The sequence below is a fragment of the Astatotilapia calliptera genome, chromosome 18, assembly GCF_964374335.1.
Source record: "Astatotilapia calliptera chromosome 18, fAstCal68.1, whole genome shotgun sequence".
Classification (NCBI taxonomy): domain Eukaryota; kingdom Metazoa; phylum Chordata; class Actinopteri; order Cichliformes; family Cichlidae; genus Astatotilapia; species Astatotilapia calliptera.
Genome location: NC_137439.1, coordinates 24515834 through 24528772, shown reverse-complemented (window position 1 = coordinate 24528772; position 12939 = coordinate 24515834). Strand labels below are relative to the sequence as shown.

The following is a 12939-nucleotide window of genomic DNA, read 5'->3' as shown; positions in this document are numbered from 1 at the left end:
CAGTATCGGTCAAGGGAATAGTTCACTTTTTACCTATAAACGATGGATATCATTGTATTTTATTTTTTAACACATGTTGCTAAGATGTTCATATTACAGTTTTTATTCTTTAAAGTTTCAGCTCAAGATAATATAGAAAAAGGTAGGCTATTCATTCAGTAGGTTATAGAAAGTTTTGTTAAAGGGGTCCAGCTCTTCAAATGCAGGTAGACAGATTTCTGCAGTATCCACAAACATGCTAAACATACAATAAATGCTAATAAAAGGTACTAATACATAAATACTACGAATAAATACACATTTATTACGACAGAAAACTATACTGTAACCTGGTGAACAGTGTACAAGAGTGCATTACAGTACAGAACAGTGGAGAAAGTTCCACACTGACCTCTGGACAGCAAGGACAGGGCCAGTTGCAACATCTGATGATCAGAGGTATTTCTAGTGAAACATTTTAATGTTTTTCTCTGCAATTTAAATCCTATAGTCAACGACAATACAGCAAAGACATCATACGAAGTGCTGAAAATTTTTTTTAGTGTCAGCCGTCTATTTCACAAGTTGAAATAGCAGCAAACAAAAGCTGAATAGGTTAAAAAAAGTTTTAAAATAATGTTCCTCAATTCAACAACAGCAACTCAGAGAAACAGGACATGGCCTCACCTTATTTAAACTCAAGTGAGTTCCTTTCTAATGTTAGAAAATTGCCACTTTTTTCAGTAGATAGTAACTCAAAAGTTATATTCAGACTGTATCATCTGTTTAGTTTAGTGTCTCCTTTTTTGAAATTGTAAATGCCGTGGTTGACTGAGCTTTCTTTTGTATCACCCTGACAGGATTAACATGTTTTCACACCATCTCAGTGGGGAGTGCTTACGCTTCCTGAAGTGGGAAAACCCCCATACTTTTGTTCTGAATTAGAACATGCCTGCTGTCTTGTATAGAAAGCATAAAATTGTATGATGTAAAAATGTGTAATAAAATCCTTTACAGCTGCTTAACAGACAATGCTGCAGGACAAGCTAGCCTGAAAGATTCTGGGAATGGCTCTAACTGCACCCAAATTAACTATCTATGTAATTCTGCCCCACTGTTCCATCTCAGCCAGCAAGTACCTGCATATTTGCAGAAATAAAAGACAAGACCACATGGTGAAAATAACTGGTGTATAACCTAACTGGTTATGTGCAGAGCAGCCCAGAGAGGCTGTGTCTCTCAGAAAAAAAGATGGAGAAAGTTTTTAGAATATTATCAGAATATTTGGTGCAGAAAACTAGTTTATGTTTGATTTTTTGTGCTGTTGTTGTTGTTGTTTTTTTTTAGTGAATCAGAGTTGTAAATGTAGTATCTGAATAGCTCAGAATTCAAGACTGCTGCCGTTATCCAGCTGGAGCTGGCACCTACCCTGCTTTGACCTCTCAGTGATGCAAATCAGCTCGTCCAGAAAACCGTTCCTAACCTATGCAAATAGGAAATAAAAGGAAGCGACTGCCTTTTCTTCCTAATTCAAATAGTTTTTCCTGCTCTTGTAGCAAATGAGTTGCGTAAAGCTTCACCCCATTCAGATAAAGCAGTTGAGCCAAAGAGGCGCAAGTAAATTTGATACGATTAACTGTCAAAAAAAGAAGAAGCTGAGACCCAGTGTATGAAATTTTGCTAAATTAAAGATTGTTTTTGCTTGAAAAATAGAAAATAATCTTTTTATTTTGATGCCAGTCTGCAGTTTCACAAAAGTGACAGAAACACCAGAGGAGCGACAAAACATTTTAAAATAAGATTTTTTTCATGACTGCTTATAAAAAGTGCTGTCCAGAGATAAGAAATGCATTTCTATGGTCATTTAAGAAAAAGAATAGGATTGAGCTAATATGTGTCCATTCAGTATATTGCCTTAGGAATATTTGCAGGCCCCTATTTAATAAACTTGATGAAAAAAATATAATTTTTTTTCATCAAGAAAAAAAACATGATTTTTTCTTCAGTAAAATGCAAATTGCCCACTTCCATTTTCGAATTTGTAATGAATTCTTATAGGACAAGTTTGTGATTGAGCAAAGTAGAAAGGTTGAAAAGATTAAAAAAGTACAGTAGAGGTGGATGAGTTTAAATTCCTGGCGTCAACAATTCAAAGTGATGGACAGTGCCAAAGAGAAATGAAGAAGAGTGTGCAGGCAGGGTGGAGACGAGTTTAGGAGTCATTTGAGACAAAAGGATCACAGCAAGAGCTAAAGAGGCGGTTTGCAAGGTCATGTGGAGGAAATGCAGAGGGTTTGGTGTGACAGAGGAGGATACTAAGCAGAGGGTGAGGTGTAGTCAGATGTTCAGTGACCCCTAAAGGGCGCCGCAGGAAAAAGAAGAAGAAGATGAGAAGGAAGAATCATATCCAGCACTCAACAGAGAAAACAAACACCTTTTAACTGGGAACATCTGATTTATTTCATGCCAGGAAAGGCACATTCATACACTGAATTCAATTGTTTTAATAGGCTATATAATGTTATATGCATCTACATTCAGGCAGTGCATATAATATGATTCCCTTGAATAAATGCCACAATAACATTAACATATTTTGTTAACCACAAAAAGATATAGCACATATGAGCACTGACAATTTATATATGCACACTTTTAGCATAAGGAGAAGTACATGTGCACCCTGTAGTCCATACAGTTTTACTGACCTTTTACACCAAAAGAGACATACAGTACTTTGCATCAGCAGCACTTGTTGGTTTTTATAAAGTCCATAGAGAATATATAATGTTTTAGAGCCGGTTCCATTTATTCCCAAACTATTTCTGTTCATTTGTTCCTGTTGCATAAATCCAGTCATCTCGCATCTGCACTCGCTTTTAAAATGCATATATAACAGACCAGCATGAAGAGCACAAAAGTCCCTTTTTTTGTTGTTTTTTTTCTTAACCTCCTAGGACCCTGCGTCCACATATGTGGACATCACATTTTGGGTTATTTAGACCAAAATACTCAATTTTGCTTTACAAGGTCCTGATATCCACTTACGAGAAAATTTTAAATGAATGTGCTCATATGTGGCTCTTATTTTTCTTAAAAACAAAAATAAGGTAAAAAAAAAATAAATCTAGTAATTCTTTGTTTTTACGTTCATCGGGCCCCAATATGTCCAAATATCAAAGAGAAACTAAAAATGCATGCCGTGGAAGAGTTCAGGTCTTAGGAGGTTAAGGGGATTTTTCGCCTTTGGCAGATTCATATTTGGGCTTCCTCTGACTTACATCCTCTGTTACACATAACAGTAATCTATCCAGTCAACAGATAAGCACTGTCAGGGAGAATCAGACTGTGCTTTTATTCACACTTTACTGTCCCACTATGAGACAAAGCAACATTCACGAATGAATGTCTAACAGCGAGCAGCACGTCCTGCTCATTCCTTCAGTCCGACATGAGTAGATATACAGTGTAGGGTGGACGGGGAGCAGCAGGGTTAGGTAACGCACACGTGTTTCGCGATCAGTTATTAGCTTAAGACAACATTTTATCAGTTTGCTGCTGTAACGCCAAGATAAAAACAGAAATAAATAAACAATAATAATACTTACACACTGAGAGGAACCATTTCATTAAAAGACAATTGTGCTGGGAATTTATGGCAATATATTGCAACTGTCTGAAACAACCCTTGTGTATATATCTTTCCATACTCTGAACTCATGCAGGCTCTCAGTACTTTTTATCCTTAGGATAATATATATATATGTGTATATATATGTATGGTATCGAGGCAATGGCTGTTAATCTGGAAGAGAATCTCTCTCGGCTTTGATGTTTGTTTTATGTTTTAATATTAACTATGAAATCGTTACACTTTAATACTGACGCATAGCATTTTTGATTTTGAGTTTAGTGCAAGGAAAGTTACTTGCTTCTGTCATTTGTTAATCAGTCAGATTGTGTGTCTGAGATGCTGTACACTGCATATTGTGTGAATGTGGTTCCAAAACAATATGGTACAAATATTTTTGTATGTGTGTGTTTCTCCTTCAATCATATTGTCATTTATGTAAGCATGTGACACAGTTATTATCCACATTTTACATGGACAGTGTAGTATATTTAATGCATTTAATCTATTTTTCCACTGTCTGCATTTAATCAAACACAATTATTCTGTTATAAATTGCTCTTCACCCTCCCTGATTCCTCGGTTGACTATGTTTGATGTTTTTTTTTCTTCTCTTCCACTGAAAGCAGAGTTAAAATGGATAAATTAGCCATTTTATTAAGGTAGAACAGGAGCTCTTTTCTGCAGTACTTTACAGAATATATATGATGGAGGCGAGACGATTCCAACAGCGTTTCACGCCTTTTATGCCTCGTCGGTCAGTTCTTCACCACAAACATTTCATACACAAATCATGGTGCCTTTTACCTCCAGACTTTGTGTTGGTTTGCAAACATGGTGAGATGGAGGACAAACTGGTATCAAAAAGCGTAGCAGAAACTGACTGTGTATCGGCGTCCGCCCCTCTCATCATACGTCCTTTCCCGCTTCATCTCAGAGCACCAGTGGTCATCTACATCCATAAGATGTGACCCTGTTTTAAACAGCTCTCAGCCTGGGAGCCTTAGGAATACATGCCAACTGCCGAAGAATAGGCCTTCTCCTTTGCTCTTTAATAAAACTTTATGCCTTGATGGTTATTTGTTCACAGGTTTACTGTTTTTCAGCGTGTGAAGAGTGTCACTGGCAGCGATCGCCTTCTCTGTGTCTGTCTTGCTGCTGCCTTTTCTTGACATGTCAGGCTCCCATAGAAAGAACTCATGCAGGAGGGTGTTGACAGTTTCAGGACACTCCATCATGACCATGTGACTTCCCTCTTCGATTACTTTTAAGAAAGCGAACAGGAGGATCTAAAAACCAGAGCCAAAATGGATAATCTTACAACAGATCCGAATCCAAAGCTATGAGACAATAACTAATAAATGAAACAAAATAGCTCTTGTTTGGATAAAGGTGTGATATACCTCTGCCATCCGCTGGTCCTCATCCATGGGCACAAACTTGTCACACATGCCATGAACCAGAAGAATGGGCACAGTGAGCTCGGCATGGTATACCTCGTCCCCCTCGGGCCAGTACTGACCGCTCATCATGGCTCGCAAAACGAACGGAGACACATTGAAGGCATTGCCCTGCTTCAAAAGCTGCTTTTCTTTGGCACCCTGACGGGCAAATCCAGCTCTGAAGATTAGAAAAAGAAAGAAAAAAACTTTACCAAAATCTCTTTCCTGTACATTTTAAAGATAGTTAACATTTTAAGCAAGCTATTATTTATCTATTACATCTGTCTGTCACAGTGTGTCACTACTGTTTGCAGCATCACAGCATCTTACTTGAGGAAGCTCCAGGCCAGACAAGGTGACAGACAGTGAAGGACACAAGATGGCAGTTGGAAGATGGAGCAGAGGCTGGGCTCCAGAGCTGTGGGACCCCCTCCATTGATCATTACTACCTTATGGACCAGATCGGGATATTCGTGCGCCAGGAAGGTACAAAATGACACTCTGGAAGAGATATAATGGGGTAGGTACAGCATGTTAATCACTGTACGCCACTGACTTTTCTAAGCTGACCCGTAACACAAGCATCTCACAAATCCTCACCCATATGAGTGGCCAATAAGAATGTTGCGTTTACGAGCATATCTCTTGAAGATGGCTCGCAGGTCCTCCGCGAGGGCATAAAAGGTATAAGCTGCTGCAATCTGTGGCGCTGTGCTTGCTCCGTGACCTGCCAAATCTGGCGCAATGACCTCGTAGCCCAGGCGGGAGAAGAAGTCCAGCTGGCTGCTCCAGATGTCAAGAGATCCTCCGACGCCATGCACGAAGAACAGTGCTACATCCGAGTGCGTTCCTTTGCAGCTCGAGATCATCCTCTTGGAGTCTATTAAAACTGTGCGCTTGGGTTTGCGACGGCGGCGGCGTGGAGGCGGAGCAGGTTTATGTTCCCCAGGTGGTGGAGGAACTGGAGGAGGAACAGGGTTGGGGTCTGGAGAAGAGGCTATGTCTTTGTAGTCAGCAAGCTCCACCTCTACAGTGCTGCAAGGCTCTAAATCCCCATCCTGACACTGCAGAATCTCAGAGTGCAAAACATCCCCGAGATTTTCGATCACCAGCTGGCCATTTCGGTAGACTGTGATCTTCCTCTTGCAGTGGACAATGCTGCCACTGTCGCCGTCATTATTAGATATGGGAGAATCTTTATCATAACAGTCAACATCTGCATTGTTCTTTTCAGCAACTTGTTTTTCTGTTTCTATGGGTTGGCGCTCGGGGACGATATGCCGCACTCTCAGGACTCTCCCAGGTTTCACCTCCACATACTCAAAACCATCAGAGGGTTCTGATGACTCCAGGGGCAAGACTAGATTGGCAGTCTTCCCAGTCAGGCAGCACAGTATCCCTTCAGTGATGCTAGTCAGCATGGTGTTTCCCTGCAGGAACAACATCACACAGACACAAATAAAACATATCAGTACTCTGATGCTTCCTTTGAAATGTGGAAAAAAAATATTTTTCATGTCTTGCCCTACTTTTCACAGCTCATTTAGTGTCACAGTTTCAAACATTCAAGCATTCTAACTTGTTCCATTTGCAGTGCTTTGCCAATGGCATTGGCTGCACTGCAAGAAATTGGACCCAGCTTGATTCCTACAAAACTGAACCCAAGCTGTTTCCTAGCAACAGAGACACAATGAAAAGGCTTTCTTTATCCTTCATCAGTCCAGAGCCAGAAAGAAAGTACGCCAAAATAAAGGGTACTTTAACACATTTCCGCTCCAGTCCATTCGCACCAGAACCTCTCGCCATAAGAACAGTTTCTTCCCCTCTGCTGTTGGACACATGAACAATAAACGTACGACTGTTCCCACCACTAACACATGACCCTACGCTGTGTTCACTGCATCATTCCATGTTTGGCACTGATCACCACCTGCACTCATGCATATATCTTTCTACGTAGCACTTTTAATTCTTATTCTTACTTTTATTTTTTCATGTCTATTTAAGTGCAATTTATGACAGTATGTTTGCACTGAAGCACCGCAGCAATTTCCTAATGTTGTAAACCTGCTCAACATTTGGCAATAAAACCCTTTCTGATTCTGATTCTGATTCTGATTTCAAAATCAATAGCCATATTATATCCAACAGAGCTGTTGAAGTCTCTACTAACACACTCACCTCAGTGACTCACCTGGCTTGACATTCTGATGCATTCAACAAACAACTGCAAAGCAGTATTTGCACCACACACCATGTAAAAAACCTAGGCCAAGCTAGATGTCTGCTATTAATAACCCCTCCATTTCACAGGGTCAGAATCAGGATATATATAAATAGAGAACTCCAGTCAGAGGGCATGACTGTACACATGTCTGCGGACTGTGTGTCTCACGACAACGTGATAGCAGTTTTCCAAACTGCGTTCTTTCCAGCGGGAGATGAGAGCTGGTTTCTATGTTTCCGTTCAGGTCCAGCCACTGCTTGACAGTCTGCTGTCAGCAGCACAAACACACATGTTAGTGTCCCCACTTTTGATACAAAACACAGTTATCTCTAGGAAACACACAAGGCTGAGTCACATCTTCAGTAGCTGGTGAGACTTTATTGTTTACTTGTTTGTTTCCTTGTTTAAGGAACTGCTGTTGTGTCTATGCACTATGTATGCATTATCTGCACTATCATTCAGCACACTTTTGTGTGAATGCAAAGTGATCTCACTGGATGCAAAATGAACCCTTATTTTTACACACAAATTGAAAACCCTTGTAACATTTGAGTTGAGCTGCATTCGCAACTCATCACCATTTAGCATTATGTGCATTATTGTAGGATATTTGTGCATTCCCCTATATTATTGTGCGTTTTGGCAAAGTATACTGAGAAGTACAAAATAGTACATGTTGTTTACATCTTTATTGTCTTCCAATCATGCTGGGTGCTTAGTATATTTAATGATTGGTACCTTGACAGGTTTAAAGAAATATAAAAACAAAATGTAAATAGTGGGAATGATTATTTGTTGGTGGATGTCTGTGGAAATCTGACAAAAACAAATCCTTTAGGTATATTTTTGTATATTGTGCACGTGCCAGTTTTTCACCTTACATTAAAACAGAACATCAACACAAGAAGCAAAATCCTCCCCAAAGAGCAAGGTTATTACCATGCTAGTCTGCAAAAATAAAATAAAACAAAACAAAAAACCCAAAAACACATAGATAAAAAATATTCTACATGGCCACCGACAATCAACAGATCGGCACAAAATAAACTACAGCAGCACAAACCCAACAGTCCTCCCACTTAAATCTGGGCCTCTCTTCCTGACCTACAATTCTCCAATCCCACCAGCAGGTCTGGAACATGGCTGTGGGGAGCAATGTAATGGTTTCCGCGACATCCAACCTCGACCAAAGTCAGGGCTGAAGGTTACTCAGCCATGTTGAAGTTGTTTGTTTTGTGTGTCTGCATTGCAGAATATTTAGGTTGACAGGCCTGCCAACTCTTACAGTAACACACATTCGGTACACTGTGTGCTGCTGCATTTCCATAACAAGAGTCTAGCAGAGTGAGGCGCAGTCTGTCAAGATGCACGTGAAGTGAGTGGCCTATATTTTCAACATGAGACCGTTATGTTAAAAACGCCTGATTCACAAACATTTAGCGGCTTGGCTCCTACAACAACACATTATTATTATTATTTTAAACAATTTATACATCGCAATAAGATTCAAATACTCACAAATATACGCACCAAAAATGTTTATATAAATATTTATATATATAACAGCTTTAGGCTTCACAAATAGTGCGCTTTGAATGATACTGCTTGTATTATTCATAATCTGTTATTATTTTAATCCTGTCTCAGGCGAAATGCATGCATGCATCATGCGTGCAGCCGTTTATTGGCGCTGATATGCTGCACAGTAAACATCAGGTATCCAGATGCCACAGAGCAATACAAAAAAAGCTAAAACAAAAACAAAACTAAAAGATTTGCATTACCTGCAGAAGTACTGATGATTAAGGTGATGAGAAACCTGCACCCAAAGATGACAGTCAAGGGCCGACCACACAGTATCGAGAACGGCGTTGCATCTGGCGCAACAATTTGTCTACGCTAGAGATGCTGCAAAACAGTAAAAGCTCCTTATTGGCCCAATTAGACCGTCATTACAGACCGCAGGGGGGCATGGAGTGAAGATAAAGCATGCATCCATAAAAGAGTGCCACTGGTAGTTTAATGATATACCCATTACGAAAACAGACGCCCGTGTTTTTCTCGCTTCCTCTGCATCCACTGCGCACTCGGGCCAGACCCTACCCAGCCCTGCTGCCCTTGAATCCGCAGCACCAGCAGCAATCTTCGGGTATTTTCGCTGCTGAGTGGCGGTGGGGAGGGCGAATAGAAAGCAGTTGTATATTGAGGAGGCCAATGAGAGGCGCCTGTTTGCTTGTTGCTAGGGCTGACAGGCCAGCAAAAAAAGAAAGAAAAAAAAGGGGAAAGACTGTGTGGTCCTGCCTGGGCGCTGAAAAGGAGACAAATGATAAAAATGACTGTCCGGCTAATTTATCTAAATTAATTGGGCTGGCACGTGACCACAGTCGGGGCTCTGCGTGGGGTCTTATTTCAAATCCCACATCTGATTGCGGACTATGATCATAAAGTGTCACCTGAGAACGAGTTATTGTTGCCTCACCACCAAGGACAGACGTGACCTTTCAGTTTTAATCTAACACATTTCGAGCAGTGCCCCCTTCTTGAACTCACATAGCAAATTGGTAGGCCTGCTGCTGTGACAGTCCAGTGCCAGTCACTGGAAAGCAATCTGTGACGTTTATTGGGCGGAGAGCCCGTGAGCCAACTGGGTGCTTTGTTTTATTGCTTGGCGTAAATAATCATTGGTTTATCTGTTTGTATCTGTGTTTTGGACAATTAAAATTCAATTTTAAAAAATTAGGCCTTTATCACTGATACCGGCCTAAAAACAAAACGTGCGTCAGTTCTTTTCAGGATTCCTGTGCAGATTATTCACGAAACATCATCACTGTAATCATAATGTACTGCACAAAGGGATGACTTTAAGCAACAGCTTGGTTATGGAAAAGTACTGAAACCGACTGTCAGTAGAGAGACCTTCAGAATTTGTGTTTGCACATCTCTGCTTCTGTGTGTATTGTCTTATCACAGGGTGGTCTTTTACATCAAAGGCTAGCCTGAAGTTAATGTTAAATGACTAAAGTTTTAGATTAAAATATAGCAACAATGCAAAAAGCAGACCCGCCAAAATGCAGGTGAATTACACATATAACATTCTAGATGGCCACCAGAGCACTCAACAGCAATTACACTTCCAGCTCAAGGAGTCCTCAGTCAGCATGCCAGGATAGACTATACAGAAACTTTATTATAAAAACATCTTCTCACATCTAAAGCTCACAAGCTCAAACTGAGCGTTAGAGTGAGGAAGAAAGGTCATTTAAGTGACTTTGAAAGTAGAATGGTTGCTATTGTCAGACAGAGTATTTCAGAAACTGCTGATCTACTGGGATTTCCAAAACATGGAAGAATGGCCTGAAAATGAAAAAATATCTAATAAGCGGCAGCTCTCTTAGAGAAAATGCTTTGTTGATGTGAGAGGTCAGGGGAGAATGGCTGAACTGCTTTGAGCTAATTGGAAGGCAATGGTAACTCAAATCCCTACTCTTTATAACCAAGGTATGAAGGAGAGCACTATTGAATGCACAATATGCCAAGATTTGAAGCAGTTAAGCTACAGAAGACTGCAGATTCAGCTAAGAACAGGAAAATGAGGACATAGTTTACACATGTTACCAAATCTTGACCAAAGCATGGATCCACCCTGCCTGGTATCAACAATTCAGGCTGGTGTTGGTACGATGGTGTTTTCTGGGCACATTTTATGCTGCTTAGTAAGAACTGAGCACACAGCCTAGATGACTGTTGTTGATCACTATGCCCATCTCATTGCTATGACCACTGTGTATCCATCTTCAGGCTGCACCCAGCAGAATAATACACCCTAAAGTCAAATAATCTCAAATGGCTTTCTTGAACATGACAGTGTGTTCACTGTACTCCATAATCACCACATCTCAATCCAAAAGAGCATCTTTGAGATGTGGTAGAACAGGAGATTAGGATCATGGATGTGAAAACAACAGATATGCAGCAACTGTGTAATGCGCATGCCAACATGGACCAGAAAAATGTTTCCAACACCTTGTTGAATTTATGCCATGAAGAATTAAGGCTGAATTAAGGCGATAGGGGGTTCAACCTGGCACAAGCAATGTAAAACTCATAACATGTCTGGTGGGTCATTCACCCTATTAGAGCAGTTAGAATATACAAATGCTAAATACCTTACACCAACGTAAATGTTGTGTAAAAACTTTAAAAAAAAAAAGTCAGTCCAACGGGACCAAAAGCAGTTGTACCGTGACTCAGAGTAATATCCAAAAATACCTCATTTTAATGTAACCATTTCTGTGGATCTTACACGCTGGGATCAGTAGGTGGCAGCATTCACTTTTGCAGTCTTTCAACAAAACCAAAGAAGAAGAAGCAGACCTGCCTGTGACATTCACTGCTCTCATGTCGGTGTCATCTGTACATTCCTAAATATCTCAAAATGAACATTATGCTGTCCTCATTTTCCCGACTGCGTGGTCTAACTCACGTGCGTAGGTAAGCGACTTAAGTTATTTGCACGCGAGGTTAACCCCGAAGCAAACAGTGTTTCTTTATGAGGCTAACATTGAAAAGCTAGCTTGGTAATCAGTTAGCAGCATGGCTAGTTGCAGTTAACCTGGATAGATACTCATGGGAACTTCTATTTAGTCAAGCAATGGCTAAACCAAACACTACTGATTTACATTTATAGGCGATGTTACGTTTAATTGCTAATAAGCAGTGTGGGCATGGGGAAAAACACAGAGTAATAATGTTTGCTATAAAGAACTTTTGAAAAACAGTTTTGGGGGGTGACTGAAACACTTTTCTGCTCTAATTTTTGCACAAGTTATTTTATCCGTACAGTATTCTGCTTGCATATGTTATGTAGAGGAGACCGGGGCCAGTTGTAGCGATCTGTTATTCAAAGCGGGACCAACTTTCTTTGATCATGCTCATTATGGTTGATCAGCCTACTCTAAATATAGGTGTTGTTTGCTATAATGCAAGATTTTAACATGGAACCTTTTTATTGTCCCAGGTAAATATCGTATTCAAGTAAAATGCACTTATAACTCAACACAAAGACTTAAAACCTATTTTGTAGAAGCTAGAACTGTTGTAAAGTTTCTGGAAAAACAGAAATGGATGTCTTGAATGTATACTCTACAATAACACACACACACACACACACACGAGTGTGTGTGTTTCTTTTATGAAAATATGACCAGTATATTTCACGTAGTCTGTGAGCTATCAAGGAAAATGTAAAAGATGTTATAATTGCCCCCGGTCCACCACTCTTTAAGACAACCTGCACTAAATTTTGTTTGCAAATTCTTAATTAGCCCCTTTATTGTAAATATTGAAGCAGTACAACTGATATAATGCTGTTGTGAAAAAATGAAACCGTACACATAAACTTCATTATGATAAATGGATTTACAACTTGCACGACGTTACTGTATTATTGTGGCATAATTTTGAAATTAGAGTAACATATTTCAACAACATTTTAATCTTTGTTCTTCCAACAGCATTCCCACAGCAGACCTTACTGGAACCTCTTACCTTAGATCGTTCAGCAGCTGGATTGGTCCTGGAGCAGCTGCTAGAACACAGGTTTTCAAAGCTTCAGATACAATTTCTTCACAAGCTGAAGGTTCAGGAGTGTTTCAGCAGGT

At 40.0% G+C, this 12939-nt stretch overlaps 1 protein-coding gene across 1 annotated transcript; it reads right to left on the bottom strand.

Moving 5' to 3' along the window:
* Window positions 1–2414: 2414 nt before the first annotated feature.
* abhd8a (abhydrolase domain containing 8a) lies at window positions 2415–9816 on the bottom strand. The gene is made up of 5 exons (XM_026150792.2): window positions 9064–9816; window positions 5653–6482; window positions 5383–5553; window positions 5014–5230; window positions 2415–4899 (listed from the first exon to the last, which is right to left on the bottom strand). Exons 2-5 carry the CDS (start codon window positions 6471–6473, stop codon window positions 4687–4689), a joined length of 1422 nt encoding a protein of 473 aa, XP_026006577.1. The 5' UTR covers window positions 6474–6482; window positions 9064–9816; the 3' UTR covers window positions 2415–4686.
* Window positions 9817–12939: the final 3123 nt, after the last annotated feature.